The sequence below is a fragment of the Cricetulus griseus genome, chromosome 5, assembly GCF_003668045.3.
Source record: "Cricetulus griseus strain 17A/GY chromosome 5, alternate assembly CriGri-PICRH-1.0, whole genome shotgun sequence".
NCBI lineage: Eukaryota > Metazoa > Chordata > Mammalia > Rodentia > Cricetidae > Cricetulus > Cricetulus griseus.
This window is the reverse complement of record NC_048598.1, coordinates 179,230,053-179,255,412: the sequence shown is the minus strand read 5'-3', so window position 1 is coordinate 179,255,412 and position 25,360 is coordinate 179,230,053. Positions and strand designations below refer to the sequence as shown.

Below are 25,360 nucleotides of genomic sequence, written 5' to 3'. Positions count from 1 at the left end.
TCAATTATGTCTGAATCTGGGCTTTATGTTTGCTGAGCGCCCCCTGCCGGTCTTGGGAACCCGGCAGGGAGGTTTTTGTCTGGGCTCACACTGCAGACTCCTCACTGTGTCAGCTGTACAGTAATAAGTGGCCGTGTCCTCAGTTCTCAGGTTGTTCATTTGCAGGTAGGCCATGCTTTGGGAATCATCTCTGGAGATGGTGAATCTGCCTTTCACCGAATCCACATAATAAGTTGCATAATTACTAGGTTGAGTGCTTATGCGAGCAACCCACTCCAGCCCCTTCCCTGGAGCCTGGCGGACCCAGTTCATGGCATAGTCAGTGAAGGTGAATCCAGAGGCTGAACAGGAGAGTTTCAGTGACCCTGCAGGCTTCACCAATCCTCCACCAGACTCAACCAGCTGCGCCTCACAGTGGACACCTGCAAACAGACAGGAGCCTGATGAAGAAACTGTCACAAAATCTACTGTCTCTCTCACTCATGTCTCCTCACACACTCAGTATACCGTGTTATCTACCTTTTAAAAGAGCAACAAAGAAAACCCAGTGCAGCCCCAACCCCATGTTGATTGTCATGTTTTCAGTGCTGCTCACTTAATGGGAAGACAGGGCTAGAGTCCTCTGCCTGACCTGCGGGGTGAGGGCAGGGCTGGTTTTTGTGAGCAGAGGGAGGCAGTATTTGCATATCTTCCTGATATATCTTATTCTCTGGTGTGTGTGAGCCTTAGAGGCAGCAGGTAATGGTACTAATTTCTGAGAGAAAATGAATTAGTGAGGACGATGATTTCATTAAAATATTTTTTATGATTTGTTTATAAAAAGATTCAACATCCTTAATTTTTTCTTTTTATACATGAACTCATCTTATCAGATATTATAAAGTAAGTTCATAGAAGTTTAAAAATTAAACATTACAATTTGATAATTCAGTGGGAACGAATGTAAAGATAGATGAATACTGAAGTGTACATTAAATTACAGTATTGAAACTAGGCTGGGACAGCATGGTGGGGAAAGTTTAACATGCACAAGACACAAGTTTTATCCTCATCATGAATACATACATATATATATACATATATATATATATATGTAAGTATGTGTGTGTATAACAAATATGCACATTAAATAAACATTAATAGTACAGAGGCTAATCCTTGTGAAATATGAACACATCACAATCTTCTTTTACCTTTATGCCATATGTTTGTGTTTGGGATGTGTTAGTTAACATCTTTGTCATTTCTGCCATTAATTTCCTCAAACTGAACATAGAATCCTTGTCTGTGATTACAACAGGACAGAGAAAAATCTGTTACATGGTCTGTAGTGCAATGGTTTATGTCTTCCAGTCTCTCCAATCCCCTTAGTATGTAGGATTTTCTTGGTGATTGTGGGATCATTTTCAAGTGGTCCCCTAAAATAGTCACTCTGTATTAGAAAGGAAAGCTGGGAATTAATTGTTTAATGCATTAATTAATTCAACTATTACAGAAACATCATTATGGCTAAGAGTTCTTACAGACTATGACATGATTGATTCTGTGGCACTTGCAGGAAAGTGACTTCATTTAAAGCAACTAAATGCAGTGAGTGCCTGATCTGAAGTCACTTCTGTTTTGAGTCCTTTCATGACCAAATCATTTCTCTGCCAGGTTTCACTTATTTAGCCTGGTTATGTGTGGGTAGACTAAAGGAAGAAACTCCAGACACATGCAGTGACCCCCCTGCTGTTCTGTCTTTGCACCTGTTTTGTGGGCTCTGAATGGCTGAGGTGTGGTCATCCCCCACTACTCTGTGCTCCAAAATCATCAGGTTAATTTGTTATTGGAGTTGCTTCTGATCTGCAGTATGACTGATCTATAAGATCCAACAAAGTCTGGAATGTGGATATTAGATTCTGCTGCATGGTCTTTGTTCATTTCTATGCTCTTTTCACAGTTAGAGGGTGTCATCTCAGTGGGTTTCTTCTCACAAGAACGGCTGGATGATATTCACACACAGTTTCTCATAGTCATGATCTAGTAAAATTACTTGCAGCAGACTGGAACAAACATAAATTCACATAAAAGTAAGCATGGTTGCTTGGATTGGCATCATAAGGGTACTTAGAAATTGAAGGTATATAAAATATTATATTGATTCCATAACTACAGGTAGAGGGGTATAAAATGAAATGATTACACTTTGATATCAGGTGTGATGAGGGCAAAGCATTAGGGGAAATTTCATTTGATGTTTCCCCAGCATGATTTCAGGGTCCTAGTGCTTAGCTGTTCTATAGAAAGAACCTGTTCAAACACAGACCCTTGATTATCCAGGACTGTGCATTGTATGCAGAGATGACAAAAACAAATTTTCTTTTCTGAACATTTATCTCTCACTCCAAAATAAAATATAAATTTTCAGCTTCATAAACTTGCAGTTTTAATTCGCTTTTTCCCTGTTTATTTGCTATGGGAATTGTGTCACAGGTTCCCTGGCAATCTTAGAGGAACATTTTAGTATGAGAGATACGTTTTTCACTGGGGATGGACATGACTAAGACAGAAAAGGCTGAAGGCTGAGCAGAGGAGAGTGTGGTCCTTCTGAGTGAGGAAAGGAATGACAGAGTGTGTTAGTGGTGGCTGTTTTTTGACTCAGGTTCCTTTTTGTTCCATAACATTTGAGAACAGTTCTAAACCTAAGTGATGTGCTCTTCCATGCTCCTGAATCAAGAGTATCTATCACATGTGTGTTTTATTTGTGTTGTGACAATCATTTGATGAAAACACAAAACATATGTTTAAATAAATTTCTAAAATGAATGCCCAGAATAGTGGAAGAAAACAGAGAGATATTGATGGATGAACAATGATGGTTGTAGCACAGACAGGAGATAGGGGGGAAGGGGAAGGGAGAGAGAGGGAGGCGGGAAGAGACATGGAGATGGAGACAGAGATTTAGAGTCATGTAAGAGACATACGAGAACAAAAGAAGTCAAGGGGAGTGATTTAAAGAACTCAAATCTGAGCTTTCTCTAGGTTAAATGACACCAACAGGAAAACTTTGATTTCTTTTCTTGAGGTGCTGTGGAAGGATTACTTTTGAGTCTTAAGTTTATTGTGAATGTGTTTGAATCTATGCATTTTAGAATATTGTGTGAGGAATCACTAATGAATTAAATTTACTCATTTGGTGCAATGAGTTGGGAACATTTATTGAATTAGTGTGGTGATGGGAAATGTACTGTGTATGTTTAACAGCAATTTAGACCGGACTAAGAGTCAAAGAGGATTCTGGGAAATGTAGTGGAGAAGTGGTGATCCAGGCAGGAAGTGACATAGCAAGGAGACTTATATTTTACCAAGGAGAAACAGGAATTGGCTCTCATTTCCCTTCTGCTCCTGCTCCTGCTCCAGCAGCACGATGTGATCCACTGGCAAGGAGGGACGCCAATAAGGCGTCCGATAAGGTAAGTCTTATAAAATGAAAAGGTTTATGATAGTTAAAACTAAGCTAACAGATGAGAATCCTAGTAAGTGGCCAAGCAGCATTGTACCTAATACAAGTTTCTGTGTATTCATTTGGGCCCTAACTCAAGCATGCAGCTGGTGTAAAGCTCACACGTGGCGGTGGGACTCGGCAGCCTTTTGCAGAAAGATTTACCATAACAGTGTAGTATTATGTACCCCTCATTATTAGGGAAGGTTAGAGTGAATATACCTTCTTGAGAATGTAAATTGTGAAAATACCTGTCATCAAAATAAACAGGAGCCTGGACTTCTTCCAAAAGTTCCTCCCTCATGTGTCTGGGTGGTTGTGAGGTCCTGAAGAAAAGGGAAATTTACACTCCTTAAGTCAATGGAACCAGTAAGTGGCTCTAGGCCCTGAGAGCACCCCTTCTTGTCTATTTTTCTCTTCCTGTATCTAATCCAGTTTGATTTCACCTCAGCTCACATCACAAGGAAAGAACAGTGTTTTCTTGAATTACATCACAACTCCACCTTCTTGCTTTGATCACAATTCCCTACAGTTCTCACTGTAGGGAATCCTCTGACTGCAGTTTATCATTTGCAGAGCAGAAAAAATCATAGATTAGAGAGATACTCATTCATAATGTATTGCCACAGTTTTCCCTTTGTGTTTTATAAAGGAAAAGCATGTCAGTGGTAGTGGTCCCTTGTAAAGTGCTGGTCAATGTATGGTCTACTCTGGGAGCATCCTTAATCAGCAATGCATCATCCCAGCAGTCCTTCTGCAAAGCTGACCAAGGCACTGCAGGACTGTGAGGAGGAAGCAGAGTAACAGACACTCGGGATGATTATTTCTGTGTAAGTCTCCAGACTGATCTCTGTCATCTCAGCTTCCTGCTCCTCCCTGGTTTCTGATACACTCTGGATGTGGTTGCAACACTGAGTGTTGCTGTATATTGTACAGTAATAGACAGCAGAGTCCTCTGATGTCAGACTTCTGAGCTCCATGAATGCTGTGCTGGAGGATTTGTCTGCAGTCAGTTTGGCCTTGCCCTTGAACTTCTGATTGAGGTCAGTATAACCAGTATTAGGAAAAAAATTTCCAATCCACTCCAAGCCCTGTCCAGGCTTCTGCTCCACCCAGTGTATATACTGATAAATGAAGGTGTAGCCTGAAGTCTTGCAGGACAGCTTCACTGAGGCTCCAGGCTTCACCATCTCAGCCTCAGACTGCTGCAGCTGGACCTGGGAGTGGACACCTGTGAAGAGAAAGACAGAGTAGATGTCACTGTCCCCTGAGTGCATGGTCCCTCCTCAAGTATGGAACTTGGGGCCCTAACCTGTAGCTGCTGTCACCAGGAAGAGGATGAACCAGCTCCATCCCATGGTGAGGACCTGTGTGCTCAGTGACTGAGGAGAGGACACTGATCATATGTTGGTGGTGGTGTGGACATCCCTGTATTTACCACCACAGACTCACCACAGACTCATGATTTGCATATTCATGAGCAAGATTATTCATAGATAAGGTCTTATTTCAGCTGGAGAAGAAGGAGGTAGAGGAAACCTGGACCAGCCAGCAGGATGCTGAGGTCCAAGTCCTAATCTTGTGTGAGGAGGCAGACATTCCCGAGTCCTGTGCAGACCCTGTGAACATAATAACAGTCACTATTCTCTCAATTTAAAGATAGAATGGCACCCTGAGATACTTGGTCCTATTGGTGACCAAACTGGTTTCAGGTGGGGGTTAATGAATGTGATTGGAATTTTCCAATGCTCCTAAATTGGGAAAATTTGAATTCTTTCATTTTCTTCTTTTCTTAAATAACAACATCAGTGAGTTCACATCTGCACCAATCCTGTTTTGCCTGGAAAGCTTTGTCTCCTTGGTGTCCTCCATTCCCGCAGGAATTTATCATCTATGAGCATCATCTTTTGCAGGGTTCCATAAGCTCTGTGGGGACAGAATTGAAGAAGACATCACATTAAATGTCCCAAGGTCTCTTACTTTTCACACATTCTCCAGTTAATCTTTGTATTCTTGAATATTGCAGGAGGCTCTATGATAACAAATGAGCAACACACTGATCTATGAATATAGGAGAATTCACTGAAGTTATTTTATTGCTAGTTACTTTAGGATAACATGAATATTTGTTATTCTCCAGGTCTCACTTGTCTAATCTTAGGTTCTTGGCCACAATAGTGTCAGGATTGGTTCCATTGCATGGAGTGGGCTTTAAGTGTAATCTATATATTGGTTGATTCATTCCACAAGTTTTTGCACACTATGTATCAACCTGTCCTGAAGGCCTGTCATGACTGTAGATCTAAGGCTGTAGATGTAACTCTGCAGGATGAGGTGTTTGGGCTTCCAAATGACTTCTCCAGCAGAGAGCAGATAAGGCCTAAAGTCTAGTTTTCACAGCCACTAAGAGATGCCTTCCTGAGTGCAGGTTGTCATTATGAATGCTTGTATTAGTTGATAAATAAAACACTGTTTGCCCATTATCCAAGCAGGAATAATAGTTTGGGTTGCTAGATCAGTAGAATTCTGGGAAGAGGAAAGCAGAGAGGCCTGAGAGGAGACACCATGCAATCAAGGGAGGAGTAACAGAACTGGAACCTTCTCTGGTAAGAAAAGACCACATGGAAATATTTAGCTTGATAGAAATAGGGTAATAATTAGCCGGGCATTGGTGGCACACGCCTTTAATCCCAGCACTCAGGAGGCAGAGGCAGGCAGATTTCTTGGACAGCCTGGTCTCCAGAGCGAGTGCCAGAGTAGTCGCCAAGGCTACACAGAGAAACCCTTTCTCTAAAACCAAAAAAGTGAAAGAAATGGGGCAATAATTAAGAGAGAGCTAGCCAGTAAGAAGCCCTAGCCATCACCCATCAGGTTTATAATTAATGTCTCTGTGTGCTCATTTTGGGGCAGAATTGGTGGTGGGGTCTGGTGGGACAGCAACCCCGGAATTCACTTCCGTGTTCATCAGAGAATCATTCTGTCACTGACTCTGTGAGTTCACATGTGTTTCTGCCATGTTGTGTCTGGAAAACACTGATTCCTTCATGTTTTCTACAACCTCTGGTTCTTAGAATCATTCTAACTACTCTTCTTCATAGGTTCTTGCATAGGAAGGTTTCTTAAATTTGATCAGTTGCAGGAACGTGTTACTATTCTGTGTTTGTTTATGGTTTTTGGGACAGGTATTCCCTACATATTTTCTGAGCCTGTCCTGGAACTTGTTCTGTATACCAGGCTGGCCTCCAACTCACAGAGACTGACTGACTTTTGCCTCCCATATGCTGGGATTAAATGAGTGTACCACCATCACCACCGGACTTATGTAGCTCTTCTTAAAAATAGGATATTGAAGCAGATCTTTTTGGCAGCTGGCCAAACTCTACTGCAAACTTCAGGTTCCTCTCTGTCCCTGTGATATGACCTGACCTAAAATATCAGTTTCCTGTTCCATGAGTTGATTCCTATGGAATTTGCTTCTTTATACATCATGAACATCACATGTGATAGAAAACTTTTCATGGACCCACTCTGTTACAGCTGCCCCAACATACCTAGATTCAGTTGACAGAATCGGTTACATCTTGAAATCCCTAAGAAGAAGTGCCTCCTTCCCTTCCAGCCTCCATCTTGCTCAGACCTTACTAATCGCCTACACTGCGAGTTCTTCAGGGACTGAAAGTGAGGTGGTCCCCCATAGGCTCACAGGTTTGAATCCTTGGTTCTCACTTGTTGGAACTGTTTGTAAAGGTTAGGAAGTGTGACCTTGTTGAGGAAAGTGTGTCATTGGGAAATCACTGGGGATTCTACAGACCCATGCTGTTTCAGAGACCACTGGTTCTTGCTCATAGATCAAGCTATGATCTCTCAAGTCACCAAGCCTTTATTCACCCATCGTCCACTGTAAAGCTCTGAAGCTGTAAGCCCAATGAATTGCTTCTTTTTTTACAATGCTTGGTCAGGGTATTTTATCACAACACTAGAAAAGTAACTAAGATAGGTGTCCTTACCAGTTTGCACAATGAGGTGAATTTTGCAGAGACTGAAGTTAGAATTTCTGTGGCTCTCAGCCAAATGATCTGGCTCTGCAACTGATGTAACAGATAGATACAATGTGATCTATGATGGCAAATTGTGTGTGTGTGTGTGTGTGTGTGTGTGTGTGTGTGTGTGTGTGTGTGTTTGTCTCTCTGTATTTGTCGGTGTGCATGTTTGTGTGTGTGTGTGTGTGTGTGTCTGTGTGTGTGTGTGTGTGTGTGCGTACACGTGCATGTTTGCAAGTGATTTTCTAGGTAAATAGATTCTTGCTTAATCTCATTTCTCATGAACTTTTCCTGATGGGCTTGTTTTATACAATTTTCCATGATGAACAGAGATGACAGTCATGGAGTAATGAACAGAGTTAGTTAAAAGCACAGCCAGGTCACATGTGAACTGAAGTGCACAGTCCTCAGGGAGAGTAGAGAGGGGAGGTTCCAGACCTGCCAGGGTGGATGGTCTAATGATCTTTGCCCAACCTTCCTCCTGGTTTTCCCTTAAACACACATTCATGAGCATTAAAATCAAGAAATCTGACGAAGGCTCTGCATAGAGTAAGAAGAGACCCAAGAATGTCCACGGAATTCCTTATTATGTGATTTCCATGCGTATGTCAGGGTCCTTTGTGTCCTCAGAGCTGTCAGTTTGCATCTTGTGCATGGGGGACTGTGCCTTGTTTTTAAAATAGTACAAGGAGAAGACGTGATGTACTGCATCCCTTCAGAGCACACGTGTATAGAGAATTTCCCTGAAACAGCAAGGAAAAGTGGAGCCCAGACACCTGAGAGGATCACCTCTGTATTATCTCCTGGACTGAATCCATGTTCTGTGTGTGCACTGCGCCCCCTGGTGGTCGTGAGCGGCCTCACGGTGAGGTTTATGTCTGGGTTCACACTTAAGTCTCATCATTGTGTAACTAGCACATTAATAAGTGGCTGTGTCCTCAGTCTTTAGACTGTTCATTTGTAGGTACAGAGCGCTCTTGCCATTGTCTCTGTAGATGGCGAATCGTCCCTTCACCGATGGCACATATCTTTTGGCACTGCTGTCTCCATTAATGTCTGCAACCCACTCCTGCCCCTTCCCTGGAGCTTGGCGAACCCATTTCATCCAGTCGCTAGTAAAGGTGAATCCAGAGCTACACAGGAGAGTGTCAGGGACCCCCCAGGCTGTACCAGGTCGCCCCCAGAATACACCAGGTGCTGCTCACACTGGACACCTGCAAACCCAGAGAATACTGTCAGTAAAATGCCACACAAGCTCCATCGAGCTCATATCCACTAACACACTGCGTATCTCATCTCCATTAATCACCTTTTAAAAGAGCAACAAAGAAAACCCAAATCAGCCCCAAACCCATGTTGTGAACTGTGTTCAGTGCTGATCACTGAGTGTGAAGACCTGAGATTCCAGGGATGGGCTCCTTTGTCTGGGCTTCAGGGTCAGTGCTGGGCTGGTTATCATGGGAGGAGAGAGGCCTTATTTGCATGTCTTTCTGCTCTATAACACGTTCTGTAGTGGGCACTGAAAGATAGCATGTCACAGTATATCTGAAAATGTTTCCCAACCTCCTCTCGTGAGATACTCAGGATCCTGGTAGAAAATGTGTCTAATGGAGTCACTGACCCTTGTGGAAACAAAGCCTGCTGGAATAAACAGTCAAAGAGAAGAGCCAGGAAGTTTTAATCTACAGAGGACACCATTGATCACCATTGGTCCAAGGTCACCTGTGAGGCAAATTCCAGATGGTTCTATATGTAATTCCATAACAAAAGGAGTGAGGATGGAGAGGAAGAAAGAAAGCAGAGAGGGAACACTGGTTGTCAAAGGTGAGTCATTTGAAACCCAATATGTGAGTGAAAAAAACAGGTATATATGAAAATCTCAGGTATAAATATCTGAAAAGGAATCCACTTGATATTAATCACCTATCCTTAAACACAGTGATCTAACATGTACTCCAGCAGGTCACAAGTACCGACACATAAACACACACTCTCACAGGAGTACACACATACACACTATTCAAACACTGACTCAGGAAAGACAAAGCCTGAATGATAACCACTTTTATATTTTATGCCAAGAAAAGTAAATAGGTGAAATTACAGGGAAATATTGTTACTTCTGTAATGTAAATAGTATCTTTGGAGGTGTGGAAAGAAATAAGGTAGAATCAGATAACTTAATATCACTCTTTAATCCTCAAGACAGACAGTGAAATTGATATCTAAGGCATCATTAAATATTTCTTCAAAGGACATGCAATGCAGCAATCTAAACTAAAACAAGTGTTGGTAGAAAAAGATGAAAAAGAAGAAAGTACCTGAAGTAAGCAGTTGGATGCTTTATTTTAAAGCAAGTCCACCACAGTTAACATTTCTGGGCATGCCATTAAACAACAGGTCGAAAGAATTTGTCATCTTAATTGGATGAAAATTATAAAAGGTCTAGTATATATTTTCCAAAGCAAATTTCATTTAAGCATAAACAGGAAGAATAAATATTAGAAAGATAAATTATACAGTGAAAATAAAAATCAAAACAGAATTTTTAGTTGCTAATACTGATTTCAGTTAAAGATGACATCACCAGGAAGAAACCATTGTCAACCTATGTGGAATACTACAGGATACACAGAAATCTCACATGCCAATGTATAAAGCTTCTCACAGCAGCTCTCACATAGGAAATAATCCAGCCACCCTAAGATCTAGCGGCATCTGCAGTGTTCACAGGTAATAGTCAGGCAGGCAGAGTTTATTCAGGAGACCACCAATTAGAACATGACCATGAAACTGGATGACTTCCTATGAGTGGGACTCTCATCTATTGCAAAAGAACATTGGGCACTAAGCCCACTGTCGATACAGAGAGATGTGCTGGGTCTGGCTTGGAGACAGAATGTGGAAGGACCTGGTTACTTAATAAAGCCTTTTATCTATTAAAGATAGAGATAGTGAACAAAATATGATAGTGTAATGTTCCATATGCCTTTACTAAGATGGGAGCACAAATACAAACTTGGGGATTTGTCAGAAAGATGTTTCTCTTACACTACTTCAAGAACAAATTGATTAAAATAAATATTTTGTAGAAAGCTAAAACAATAAAACCAGAAGATAACTGATTTCTTAAAAAGATATTGAAAATAGCCGGGCGTTGGTGGCGCACGCCTTTAATCCCAGCACTCGGGAGGCAGAGGCAGTTGGATCTCTGTAAGTTCGAGGCCAGCCTGGTCTACAGAGCAAGCGCCAGGATAGGCTCCAAAGCTACACAGGGAAACCCTGTCTCGAAAAACAAAACAAACAAAAAAAAGATATTGAAAACAAAGTTAGGAATCCTGATAATAGGAGACCTTAAAGCTCTGACTTATAGCTCTCAGTAAGTAGAATTCCATGCCTCGTTCTGGAAACCTAGACAAAATCAGTGTGTATCAAGTCATATGTGTTGGAGGAGAGCGATAACTTCCACTTTATTAAATAACATAGCCTCTAATTACATTCTCAATATTTATCCTCTTCCTGCAGATAAGTTATCTCCATCATCAAGCAAAGTTCTCTTTGCAACACCTGGTGACCATTACAGAGAACCTTAACATAGAAAGATGTGGACTTGTGCAGGCAAGCCCCAACTGAAGATCTACAGCATAACTCCTGGACCTAAGGCTCAGAGATCACCTCAACAGTGTGAGGAAAAAAATTCATGATGAAGAAGAACAGTTTATTTAATGCAGGATTCTCTCTCCTAGACAGGTTAAAGAAGAAATAACCATTAAATCTAAACAACATGTCTGCTGAAGTGTGACCCAAACAATGAAGGCATCAGTAGGTATGCTAACACAAAAGGAGGGCAGCTCCCCTGTCCTCAAGCCTAGTCACAGGGACACAGACAGCTAAGGAACTGTGTGTCTGAGCAACACTCGTCAGAGAGAAGAGCACACCATTAGAAAAATCCAATAAATCATATTTGCAAGGAACATTATATGAACTGAGAAGCCTGTATTTATATATTTAGGAATGTGTATAATGTATACATAGGTATGTAAATATAGATACATAAGTCTATATATACATAAGAAAAAGGAGGATTAAATATGAAAGAGAGAAGAAGCAGAATAGAACATAAAGTTTTACTCATGCATGGAGAAATTTGTCATTGAAAAATATCTTAATATTACAAATTGAAGAAATCTAAATTCCTATATCTCAATATACAAGACTCCTGGGTGTATGGATGAGTGGGTGTCAGAATTTTTATCTTCATCAAATATTTCCCAGCTGTGTACTATTCCTACGACAATTCTTCCCTGTCAAGACAGAGACATTTATTGGCAAAGTAGTGGCAAGACTATTTTGAAAGCAAACTAGCATTTGTTTATTTCAATTAAACCATAAGACACAAGAGGGATACAAGCTTGGTAACATTTTTCTCATTGAAAATAACATTTACATACAATACATTGTGATCACAATTCTTCTCTCATCTCCCCCAAAGTGCTCACATCTCTCCACCATTCCAAGGTCAATCATTCTTCCCTGCCCCCTCTCTCTTTAGAAATTAAACTGGTAAATAAAATGAACAACACACACACACACACACACACACACACACACACACACACACACACACACTAGCATGATTGCCCTCTCCAAGATCTTGGTCTTGGGAAGTTTCAGTACCTCTATCCCTACTTTGGTGTTCAATGGTCCTAGCCTCATCTTCGCACCAGGTTCTCCACTGCAGTTGATGACCAGGCTCCAATACTGCTGTAGCCAAGTCTTTCCAGTCACTGTGGGATAATTCTGCCACTAGTTAACTATGAATTTAACATTTGCCTCACAAAATGTAAATGCATACCATATGAGACTACCCCTTCCTTAAATCTCCTCAAATGTATCATTCCTGCATTAATCCAGTCAGCTCTTGCACAGCCTGGGGGATATCTGCCATTTGGCAGCTGTTCCTGTAAGGTGACTGGATAAATTAAGGTTGGTTGTTTGAAAACCTTGATCTGTTCTTCTCCAATCTTATAATGTAATACTGAGTGTGTATCTCTCAATTCCTCTGTATTTGTCTGAATATCTCTTAAACCTTGTAACTTAGTCAAAATGAAATTACTTTCTTTATTAACTCTCTAAGACCTGTATCTTGGCACTCATTTTGAACAAGTTGGCACTCACATCAGCCAACATTTTAAGGGAAAAGAATGATCAATTCAGTAATGTTAATAACTGGCATTACATGGACTCTATCTAAGTTAATTATCCCCTCATTTAATTGTTCCATTTCAAAACCACACATACAGTGACATAACTCCTTCTATCATAATGGTGTTTCTAATTTTTTTTGCAGTGGAAAAATCTTTTAAACTAATTCCCTCTGTAACAATAAATCTTTACTCAAAGTCGCCCAATCCCTGCTGCCACATATGAACCCAAAGTAACACACAGAAATTATTAGGTACAATGCTGCTGGCCAATGACTAAGATTTATTACTTGCTAGCTCAGGCTTAATTATCAACCATAACTACTAATCTATACATGTATAAGGACTTATCGAGGATGGTGGCAGAATGTGTCTTCTTTCTGGGATCACATGGTGGCTCCACAGAGAAGAGAGGAGGAAGAAAAGAGCGATTTCCTGCTTGTCTCTGTTTATATTCTTTGTAGGCCTGTTATGTCACTTCCTGCCTGGATCACACGACTTCTCTTTACTACACTTCCCAGAATCCTTTTCAACTCCTAGTCCCGACTAACTTGCTTCTCTATAGGCCAATAGTACTTTATTTATCAACCAATAAGAAAAACATACACCCACGGTCCTCCAAATCTGCTGCTGCTGATGGTGAAATGTGATACTTATTGACTCTGAGTGGAGATGGCAGGCTCTGAAAAGCCTGGTGAGTACACACAGCTGCTGTTAATGGCCTGTCAGAAGTCTGAGGAGGGGAATCCAGGGAAAGCCCAATCCCACTGGGGAAAAGAAGCCAAAGAGACACCTGTTTCACTACGGAACGTGCAAATATGCTAACTCAGGTGGCGTTTGGAAGTGAAGCACCTGAAATGTCTTCTCATGAATCTTAATCAATAAAAGCCAGAAGTAAGAGATCAGGGTCAGAACCTAGACGGTCAGAGAATGGGGAAGAGCTGCCAGTTGCTTCCTACCTGCTTTGTTCCTGCATCCAAAAAGGCTGAGATCCTGTCCACATGCCACTTTATCTCTTCCTGTCTCCACCTCCCAAGTTCCTGGATTAAAGGTGTCAGCAAAGAATGCTGGGATTAAAGGTATGTTTCTCCACTGCCAGGATTCTGTGGTTAAGTAGTAGCTAGCTCCACCCTCAGATCTCAAGGCAACTAGAGACCACAAGTGCAGGAAATATTCAAGGAAATCCTTATGAAGTGACAGCTGAGACCTCAGCACCAGCCTCCAAATTTATCTGCACCTGTCATTGCACTGTCCTCCCCTCCATGTGTGATCTGCGCCCCCTGCTGGTTCTGAGCGCTCCTGCAGGGAGGTTTGTGTCTATGTTTGGAATCCAAAAGATGACCACTCACTGTGTTTCACACACAGTAGTAAATAACACATTTAGTCAGCACAAACTGCCTACATGAATATCCAGTGTGTTCTTAGAATTGTCTCTGAATATGGAAAATCTACCTTTATTAAAATCCATCAGGTTGCAGTGAATGGAAAATTTATGTCAGTTGAAATCTTTACTATCCTCTAGGTATGGTATCTCCTCACACAAACTTTGAAGAGCAAATATCTGTTGCCTGCTTCAGAGGGTTCTCTTAAATGTTACACAATTAGCTGTGAGCTATGGAGTGAATCTCTCTCTCTCATACACACACACACACACACACACACACACAGAGGGAGAGAGAGAGAGACAGACAGACAGAGAGAGAGAGAGAGAGAGAGAGAGAGAGAGAGAGAGAACACAAAATTGGAATGAAAATACACAATAAACAGTATAACAGGACAAAAAATCCTAAACAAAGGTATTTAAGAATAAGACAATCACTGAACAAATATGCCATTGTGTTAGTTTTGTTTATCCAACTCCTGGAAATAGGGCCTACCTTCAAGAGTCCTCATATAGACCAGGGAGATAATCTGAAAAAGACTAATTATGCCATTAGGTACCAACTTCAGGTAGCTTCTGGGTTGGATGTGGTAGCCCATGTCCAGTTCTCCTCTCAGCACTGGGACCCAATCAGTTTGCACATAGGCACACTGTGTGCTTGCCTCTACAGTCTCCCTGAGTTGATATATCCATCAGTCCTTTGTGTCCAGAGGTAACTATTTCTTGGGAGTCCTCCATCACCTCTGGCACCTGCAATCTTTCCACCGCTGCCCCTACATTGGTTCCTTGGTCCTGAGGTGAAGGTTATGGAAGATCGCCCTTTTAGGATCCAGTGCTCCCAAGTCTCTCATCTGCACACAGTGTTCATTTGTTGTTCTCTGCCAACTCCCCGTCAATTGTAAGGATAAACATATTTGTTGCCTGATAACATACTAAATGCATCCAACACTGTGAATGCTCCTCAGGAGAGGTGAAGTTTTTACTTGGGCTCAAGCTCAACTTCTTTTTGTTCACTGAAATATAAAGTAGTATCTTCAATGATAGGGTGTTATCATCAGTTTTTGGGGGAGCAACTAGTAGTACCTTATTTGTGGGATTTCATGAGGGCTCTTTAGCCAATGACTCAACTTGAGAATGAGTATCCACTAATACTCATCTTCTACATATCCAGTTGTTTACTGAGGGTAAACATTACAATAAATTGAAATCTGCTGTGAAGTTTGAGGTTTAAGACTCAGTGGACCTAAGCTCTGAACCTCTTGTTAGAGACCAGGCACCTTTCATCCTAATGAACCCAGCGGGTTATTAGGAGTCTTGTCACAGTAGCTATGTCACGAGAATTACATGGTCTCTGCAGGTACTTGAGGTCAGGACAGGAAACCTTGGGGTCTCAGAGGACTCCTCACTCTCCAGATGTTTCTCTCGTCTACTATAGTTTCTTTCCTGGAGAAAGTTGGGTTTACAGCGCCCCCTGCTGGTCCTGAGCATCCTCACATTGAGGTTGTGTCTGGGCACAGAAGAGATATCATGCAAACAAACACTGTATGTTAACTTTGCTTTAACATCCCCACTTTTAGTAAGCCTTGAATAGGTAGTCAAATAAATTTACACACAGAGATATAAAATCAAGATTACGAGACACTAGAAATTTTTAAATCTGGAAACCTTTTGTGGGAGTGAAATGCATTTGAGCGATGATCCTGTTTACATCAAATGAAGAGCATCTGAACCCTGATACGCAGCATATTTTTGCAGATTAATGTTTGCCTACAGGTTACACGTGTGTACACACAGTGATCCAATCATGCTCTTATCCCTGAGAGTCTGCTCTGCTATTCCACAGCTGCTTTCCACTCGGCTTCTACATAGCAAACACATCACAGCCTCTGGCAGTCTTTAGCATCCATGACACGCCTTGAAATAAAAGGATGCTGAGCTCTGGAAGTGAGATCCAGAAAAAGAGAGAAGTACCTGAGGACACAGCCAGCACCTTCCATGCACAGTGATATCGGGAAGAGGGAACAACCCATGTTTGGAAAACAGATGTCATCACTGTCAGCACAGATGTTCCCTTTAGACAAACGGGTTTCCTCAGGTAATTCACCTGATGTCTCACATAGTAAGGAAAAGGCATCTGTCACAAGGTTTCTACAAATTACAATGTAGGAACTTGGGGAGTTTGAATATTGACTGGATCTTTCTGTTTAAAAATTTCTATAGGAAAATTAAACAACACATAGGAGATTGAAATAACAAAGAATTTACAAGTCTTGGTTTTATAATTGATGACAGTATGAGCAGGCTTCTCTGGAGACAATTACTGTATTTATAACATGCACATTATGAACAATAAGATAAACACAATTCACAACAATGCAGATAAGTCTATGTAGTATAATAAAGTCACCACAACCTGAAAGCTAGAAAGAAAGGAATACTAATTTAGGATTGTGACTGGAAATGTTCAGTGAAGATGAAAGAAGCCCTTGGCCTGGAACTGACACCGGGGATCATAACACCCATATCTAATCTACCAGAGCTGAAATCCAGATTCAATACTCAAATTTAGTTATTTCTCCCTAAAGATTTTCTTTTTACATTTTAATCTTGTACTGGAAATTTCCTTTTTATTATTTTTTCAGTGATGATTTTTGAAAATATCATACTTTTGTGTTTGTGTGTTTTAACATTGTACCATACATTTGAGCAGGTATAAATATTCAATTCTTGAGATAAGTGTGTGTTTTATCTTGGAATACACACATTCTTTGAGAGGCTCCTAAGCAGACCTAATACAAGCACAGGTGTCTGTGGATGTTTGTCATCAACAGTGGCTGCTCTGAAGGTCAGCACTTCCCAGCAGAGCTGTCTTCTCCTTCTTTGCACTCTCATTTGTAAGCATGTAGCTCACCCGAGGAGTGTTCTTCTCTGTGACAGCATGATAGAGGCTGAGGATACTGTTTCAAAACATGGTTTCAGAATTGTTTGTTAAAAGTTTACTGCATTTATATAAGATATGTTATGACAACAGTAGGTTTTTGTTTTGGTTTTGTTTTGGTTTTTCTTTTTCAAGACAGGATTTAACTGTGAGTTTTGGAACCTATCCTGGCACTCTTTGTAGAGGAGGCTGGCTTCAACCTGACAGAGATCTGCCTGCCTCTGCCTAGGAGTGCTGGGATTAAAGGTGAGCACCACCAATGCCTGGCTAAGTGTGGGTTGTATACCAAGTTAATGATGCTATACCACGTTGCCTCTCCTATTCGTGTGGCTGGATTGTCAACACAGAACTGTGAATATTCAACCGAAGAACACACATCAATTTCCTGTGTGTCTAATCTCTAATGTCATAATCCTAGTCATGGAGGAAGGCAGATATTTCCTCTGTTGCTGTCTGGGCACAGAAGAACCACTTCCTTGAGCTTTTCTGACACCTTCAGGATGTGGTTTTTCACACTGTGTATCTCGTACAGTAATACATGGCCGTGTCTTCAAACTTGAGGCTGTTGATCTGTAGATATGCAGTGCTGACAGAGGTGTCCAAAGAGAAAAGAATCTGTCCAGTGAAGTCATCAGCATATGTTGTCTTCCCAGTGTTGGTATTGATCCAGCCCATCCACTTTATGTCCTGTCCTGGTGCCTGCCTCAGCCATTGCATTCCTTGTTCTGTGAAGGTGTACCCTGAAGCCTTGCAGGAGATCTTCACTGACTGCCCAGGTTGCTTCACCTCTGCTCCTGACTGCACCAGCTGGATCTGTGTTTGGACACCTGTGGAGAGAACATGGGGAAGTGAGAAGTCATGGAACTGCCTCAGTTTACCCTGTGGCTGTGGGCTCTGATGTCTTACTTTGGGCAGCTTCCAGCAGAAAAAGGAGCCTCCACACCCACCCCATGCTGTATGAATTTGGGGATCTGTAGTTTTCTGAGACTAATCAGGCTCTCCCTTGCTCAGTGAGGGAGATGAGCCTCAGATTTCTACTCTAAAGGTTTTGCATAGAGCACATTTGAATATTACCAAGTCCTAAACAAAACTGAATGCAAATCTAATATACAAGGCTCCAAGACTCCAGGTGGCTAACACCATGTCTTCCAGCATCTGGTGTTTATGATTTCACACTGGCTCTGTTGACCCCCAAGGCTTCTGTTTATGCTGGGTCTGCACAGGGACATCTCCACCTGGGCATCTCACAGTCTCACTGCTTGATTCCATTCAACAGGGCAGCAGTGGTCTTTGTCTTCTATTCATCACGTCCCCGTCCTATTGAGAGTCAGCAACCTTAACCTTTCCAAGGGAGACGGTGTCTGCTCACTGAGACCTCTGCATTTCTCCTTCCCTGACTCACATCACTTCTAAATGTGTGCTATTCTTGGACTCTGTGGCCCTCGGCACTCCCATGTCAGTGTCTGCCAGTATTGATGAAGAGATTGGAAATAAAGTTCATTTGTATTCAAAACTATGAATTCTGTGCTCTCTTTTTACATATGTCATGTAATAAATATTATAAATATTAAAAATTGTAAGAAGTTCCATGGGGGTTTGGAGGAAATGATGTACCTGTATTAATATAAAAAAAATTTAAAAATATTGTAATAAAAATAGTGAAGCAGATTCATAACACAGAACAGTTTAGATATCTGATGAGAGGATCAGCAGTTAAACAAATGTACTGACTTTCAAAAAACCTGAGTTTTATTTCTAGAACATCAAGTAGCTCAACATACAAAGAATTCTTACTCCTTAGGAGCCAACTCTTTTGGTTTCTTGGGGCAACTACAGTCTTGATCATGTACTCATACAAAGACATTGACAAATAGCAAGAATTATAATAATTTGATTATAGACTACTTTAATAATAAATCAACTCATGTGAAAAATGTCACCCTTAAATAAAATTTCTGGATTCATTTCTTGTAGTTTTGTAACAGACAATAAAGAATCCAATGAAGAAACTGCAGCAGAGACCATATACACTGGATAATTTGAAATCCCATGAGAAGACTTGCTCATGTCAAACTCATTTCTGTTCTTTTCTAATCCCAAAATAACAAGACTGCTTGACATTAAAGGAATCTGACTCAACCTACTTCCCACATTTGATGCTTGTAATGAGACACAAAGAGCAACAGTACATTGACCAATAGAAACATACAGGGCCTGGAGTCATCAAGAAGCTTTGCAATGAACAGGCATCTGAGAAAGTAGAGATACTAGGGGTGTCTCACAAATGAGGTAAAGTGAATCAGAAGTGAAGAAACCAGTGGTGTTTGAATGTGCATGTGGTCTGTGCTGATAGTGTGGCCTCAGGACAAGCAATTATAACATAGTGCAAAACATTAACTGTGGGAGTGAGACAGGAAACAAAAAAATGCGAACCAGAGTGCTGTGTACATAAACCTGACGTTTGTACTGTGTGGGGTCCTGCCAGCTCCAAGGTCCTGCAGTTTCTTCTGCACACTGGGCTGGAAGAGGAAGCCAGGGCTCACAGGAAGTGCTTTCTGGCCTTCTGTGCATCTGCTCAAGGATACAGTTGAAACCACGGAGTTTGGCGCCCCCTGATGGAACACTGTCTCCCTGCAGCATGCTGGTCACTGGCTGATGGTCAGAGCATCATGGTGGCTCCCTGTGCCCAGAACAAAGACCTGTCTCAGAGACACTCCACAATTTGGATTTGGGAAATGTTATGAGCACTCCTTCCTGACAGCCTGGTCCCAAATGAACACTCAGACATCATATTAATTATAAACGGTTGGCTTATTGGCTAGTTTTGTCTTTATTATTAACCCATTTATATTAATTGAAGAATTTCTACATGGTCTTATCTTAGTGGAGAACGACTCACTCATGTCCTCATCTCCCTGGGATCACAAGATGACCGTTCTCTGTCTACACTTCCCAGAATCCTCCACATCTCCTAAACCTGCCTATCTTGCTGCTCTGTTGGCCACAGTGTTTTATTCATCAACCAATAAGACAAACATATTTACAAAATGACATCTCCCATCATCTCCTCTTTTCTGTCTAAATAAAAAAAGGTTTAAACTTTACAGAGTCAAATTATATATAACAAAACACTTATGAAGCAAGAACTATAATTTTAGTATCTCGTCCATTAACATTTAGCAAGATTTAAAGAAAGTATTCTATCATTTATCCTGCCTTTGTGAGTCTAAAGTCTTTTATGCAACTTATCTTTTATCATAACTAAGGAAAACCATAACTATCTGTCTTCAACCCCTTCAAAGACCATAGAAGAATAGTTTATAAACTCTAGAACTGACAAAGACATCTCATAATCTGGACATGCCTCTGTAATGTTGGGGCATCCATTTCCTGCCCATAGGCCACATTGTGTCTGGCAGACTTCTTAGTGAATCAGGAAATTTTGAGCTGTCTGCCTGTATTGGTAGTTTGTCATTCATTTTTCTCTGTGTCCTTCAGAATGTCTGACAGACTTTTCCACGAAGCAGGAACCCTGCAGCAATGTCTCATCTGATTTCAGCAGTCACTTTCCTGTGGATCCTGTATGTCAAGTTTACACAGAACACAGTCAAACAATCTGGCAAGAGCAGTTTTTTTTTTGCCCAAATGGCTAGTCTTACCATATTGAAAGTAATTCTGTAAGGCGTCTCTTTGATGCCCTCCTTCCTTTCTCATGCAGTTGGTATTGCCAGGAGCAGTTGTGTCTCACTGTCATGAAAAACCCTAAACCACTTTAAATGCCATATACTGTAGGTCTTTGAAAGGTTTGAAAAGTGCCTATCCATTTGAAATATAACTCTATATATGTAGAAAACCTAGATAACCTAACTATAAGTTTTGAATATTATAGGTAACCATCTAATTCTACTTATTTGTACATTACATTTTTAAATGAGCTATACAAACACAATATCCAAACAAGAGGAGAAATATATATCTATCAAAATTGATGCTAAATTTGTATCAATAAATGAAAACCCATACCAATACAAAGTGTTCATTCCTATATAATATTTCCCCATTTTTTAAGAGATTGGTTATGACCTTAACCATTTACAACCAATCACATTTCAGTGAAAACAAACGTTTATAAACCATATTTGGGAATTTGGCACCTTTCAGTACAAATTGTTTCTGTTGGTTGGTGACATGAAAGCAGTCTAATGAGCACCCACCCCAGGGCTGCTGCTGATAGAATTAATCCTCTTACATTCTGAGCTGGGGATCCCACTACCCTTTCCCCATTGCCACCTGAGTAGGAGCCCAGCTTGTTGTCAAAGCAGCTGTGACTCCAACAATTGATTGTAAAGTGTAAGCATATTGTCATCCTTCTTTGGGTGCTTTTGGCCCAGTTAATGTTAGAGTTGGTCACAGATAATCTAGAGGCAGCACATTTGAGGGACAGGGCCCGTGGGGGGTTCACCAGGACAAATATGACTCCTGTAGCTACACCTGGACAGGAAACTCGAGAACAGTGAACATCACCATCGGTCACACACACTATGAGAACAGTGAACAACACCATGGGTCACACACACTATGAGAACAGTGAACGTCACCATCAGTCACACACACTATGAGAACAGTGAACATCACCATCGGTCACACACACAATGAGAACAGTGAACGTCACCATCGGTCAAACACACAATGAGAACAGTGAACGTCACCATCAGTCACACACACTATGAGAACAGTGAACATCACCATCGGTCACTCACACTATGAGAACCGTGAACATCACCATCAGTCACACACACTATGAGAACAGTGAACATCACCATCAGTCACACACACTATGAGAACAGTGAACGTCACCATCAGTCACACACACTATGAGAACAGTGAACATCACAATCGGTCACACACACTATGAGAACAGTGAACGTCATCATCGGTCACACACACTATGAGAACAGTGAACATCACCATCAGTCACACACACTAAGAGAACAGTGAACGTCACCATCGGTCACACACACTATGAGAACAGTGAACATCACCATCGGTCACACACACTATGAGAACAGTGAACGTCACCATCGGTCACACACACTATGAGAACAGTGAACATCACCATCGGTCACACACACTATGAGAACAGTGAACGTCATCATCGGTCACACACACTATGAGAACAGTGAACATCACCATCGGTCACACACACAATGAGAACAGTGAACGTCACCATCAGTCACACACACTATGAGAACAGTGAACATCACCATCGGTCACACACACAATGAGAACAGTGAACGTCACCATCGGTCAAACACACAATGAGAACAGTGAACGTCACCATCAGTCACACACACTATGAGAACAGTGAACATCACCATCGGTCACTCACACTATGAGAACCGTGAACATCACCATCAGTCACACACACTATGAGAACAGTGAACATCACCATCAGTCACACACACTATGAGAACAGTGAACGTCACCATCGGTCACACACACAATGAGCCACATGCCCAGTTGCCTTTCCTTAAACCCTGTTACTGTCACTTCTGAGAACAGCCTTGAGCAGAGAAGCAGTCCTGGACACACCCACTTTAATGGAGCTCCTGTGAGAAGGAGATTGGGGTCAAAGGTCCGAGATGGGCTATGCGCCTGAGGCTATGACTTGAGGCTGCTCTCAGTGGTTGAGTCTGCAGAGGAGACAAGAGGGGAGAACACTGAATGTCAACCGTGCCTCATGGACAGGATGATTCACCCTGAGTTTCCTAGAGGAAACAGAGGCACAGACCTCAGGGGTATGTTCTTTGTATATACTTTATTTGTTCTTTTAAATTTCATTTAACATTCCAACCACATTTTTTCACTCCCACACCTCCTCCTACCCCATCCTCATCCCCCCAGATCATCCTCAATCCACTCTCCTCACGGGTAAGGGCTCTCATGGGGAGTCAACAAATTCTGACACAATGGTTTGGGGCAGAGCCATGTCCTTCTACAATGCATTAAGGCTGAGCTTGGAATCCTATCATGGTGACTGGGCTCCAACAAGCCAGCTCATGTACCAGGATTCTATCATGATTCTAATGTGCTCCTGCTGCCACTGAGCATGGCATCCACCATAGGGAATGGCCTCTAAGGAGCTAGTTCATATACCAGGTTGGTATCATGGTCCTACTGCCAGGAGACCCTCTGATGGTTCAGGCTTCCCAACTGTCTCCCATTTACAGAGGGCCTAGCTTTGTCACCTGGAGTCTCTATAGTTTTAGGTCTAGAGTTCATTGGTTTTCACAAGCTTGGTTCAGCTGTCTCTGTGGATATCTCCATCATGATCTTGACCTCTTTGCTCATATTTTCCCTCCTACCTCTCTTCAGCTGTATTCCCAGAGCTTGGCCTGGTTCTTGGTTATGGATCTCAGTGCCTGGTTCCATCAATTACTGGATGAAGGCTCTATGGTGAGACTTGGGTTATTCAGCAATCTGGTTACAGAGGTAGGCAATTTCTGGCATCCTCTCTACTATTGCTAGGAGTCTTAGCTGAGGAAACCCTTGTGAAATCTTGGGAAGAACTCTGGCACCAGTTTCTCCCTAACCCCATAGTGGCTCTCTCTACTAAGATATCTCTTCCCTTGCTCTTTACTGCATCCCTTCCGGCTTCCTTGACCACGCTGCTCTCTCATGTGCTCATCCTCCCTCCCTTCTCTCTAACCACCCTCTCCCATCCCCAGTTCACCCATAGATCTCACCTAATTTCCCTTCTGGATACTTTCTTGATCCCAACCTATTTGCCTGCTCCCACACAAATGGGACACGAGGAGGATCATACCGTCCTGACCCTGCTCTGTGAAAATGAAGATGACCAACTATCCTTTGTTCATAGAACAAGCTGCACCGTCCTTCCATGACCACTCTGCACTATCGACCCCCTTATCACTCTGTGTCTCATTCTGTAGGCATCCCTTCAACTGCTGTGTGTGAGCAGGCTAGGGTGAGCTGTAACACACAGATGTTACTGAGAGTGGAGTGCGCGAGCAATCAAAGTGGAATCAGATTTTTATGTGAAAAGTACTGCCGTGTGAGATCAGCAGAGTTCTAATAAGTTGTTTTCATCAAAACATATTCCTAAACACAGAGAGAGATACTTCAGCTGGTAAAGACTTTGTCCACATTCAAAATGACAAGAAATATTACTGTACAACATGTCCTGAGAATCACAGTGAGACACAAACAAATGTTACTTCACATAAACACAGCATTTCAACATCAGAGAGAGAAAAGACCCCTGTCCTTCTCTCTGCATAGAGGAAAAGTGGAAAGCAAAGGCAGAGGAAATCATGCGTTTTTCTTTCCCTGCTCTAAAGACTTACAGTTCCTGTGCTTCCTTAGGCCTCAGCGACCCCTGCTGGCCAAGAGGTCCAATGCAGGGAGGTTTTTGTCTGGGCTCATGCTGAAGTCCACTCACTGTGTGTCTTGCACAGAAATATGTGGCTGTGTCCTCAGTGGTCACAGAGTTCAGCTGCAGGAAGAACTGGTTCTTGATTGTGTCTCTGGTGATGGAGATGCGGCTCTTGAGGGATGGGTTGTAGTAGGTGCTACCATCATAATATATGTACCCCATCCACTCCAGCTTCTTCCCTGGGAACTGCCTGATCCAGTTCCAGTTATAACCACTGGTGGTGATGGAGAAACCAGTGACAGAGCAAGTGAGGGACAGCGACTGTGAGGGCTTCACCAGGCCAGGTCCTGACTCTTGAAGCTGGATCTGGGACAGGACACCTGCAGACAGGAAGAGTCAATTCTGTCAATCACATGTTGTCACATCCCCTCATGGACACATGTATGAAATGGTCACACTCACCAGGAAGGGCTGTCACCAGGTACAGAAGACCCAACAGTCTCATCTTCTAGGCTACACCCCCTTTTCTCAGAGGTCAGCCTCCTGTGAGAGAGATGTGAGCTCCCACAGCTCAGGAGGGGATTTAACTTAGAGCTAGAAGATGCATTTGCATGTGGGGAGTCAGCCTTGTCTTTATATATGAGGAAGGTGGATTCCACTCCATTCCCTTCTTTCAATATGGCCATCATTGCCTCTGACTTCCTAAAGTGTGAGTCTGGATGAGAGAGCATGGGGACTGCAGGGATCATAGGAAACACATCTTGGCATGACCCCACCTCCACTCTCTAGCCCAACCTCTCACCAAATTATTCTCCTGATTTTTTTTTTAGTTTCTTCATGCGTTTATTTCTTAACATTTTATATATTTATTTTAATTAATTAATTTAATTTTTACATTCCAACCCCAGTTCCCCCTC

General features: G+C 41.9%; 4 gene segments (V, D, J or C); all 4 read right to left on the bottom strand.

Annotated features, from left to right (window-relative positions):
- Window positions 1-565, bottom strand: LOC113839077. The segment is given in 2 exon segments: window positions 1-422; window positions 520-565. Coding segments are annotated over 2 exon segments (468 nt in total).
- Window positions 566-4,221: 3,656 nt separating this feature from the next.
- Window positions 4,222-4,842, bottom strand: LOC118239004. The segment is given in 2 exon segments: window positions 4,222-4,715; window positions 4,797-4,842. Coding segments are annotated over 2 exon segments (540 nt in total).
- Window positions 4,843-17,557: 12,715 nt separating this feature from the next.
- On the bottom strand, window positions 17,558-17,999 carry LOC118239003. The segment is given in 2 exon segments: window positions 17,558-17,874; window positions 17,954-17,999. Coding segments are annotated over 2 exon segments (363 nt in total).
- A 6,411-nt stretch (window positions 18,000-24,410) lies between these two features.
- On the bottom strand, window positions 24,411-24,948 carry LOC118239002. The segment is given in 2 exon segments: window positions 24,411-24,823; window positions 24,906-24,948. Coding segments are annotated over 2 exon segments (456 nt in total).
- Between the last annotated feature and the right edge of the window lie 412 nt (window positions 24,949-25,360).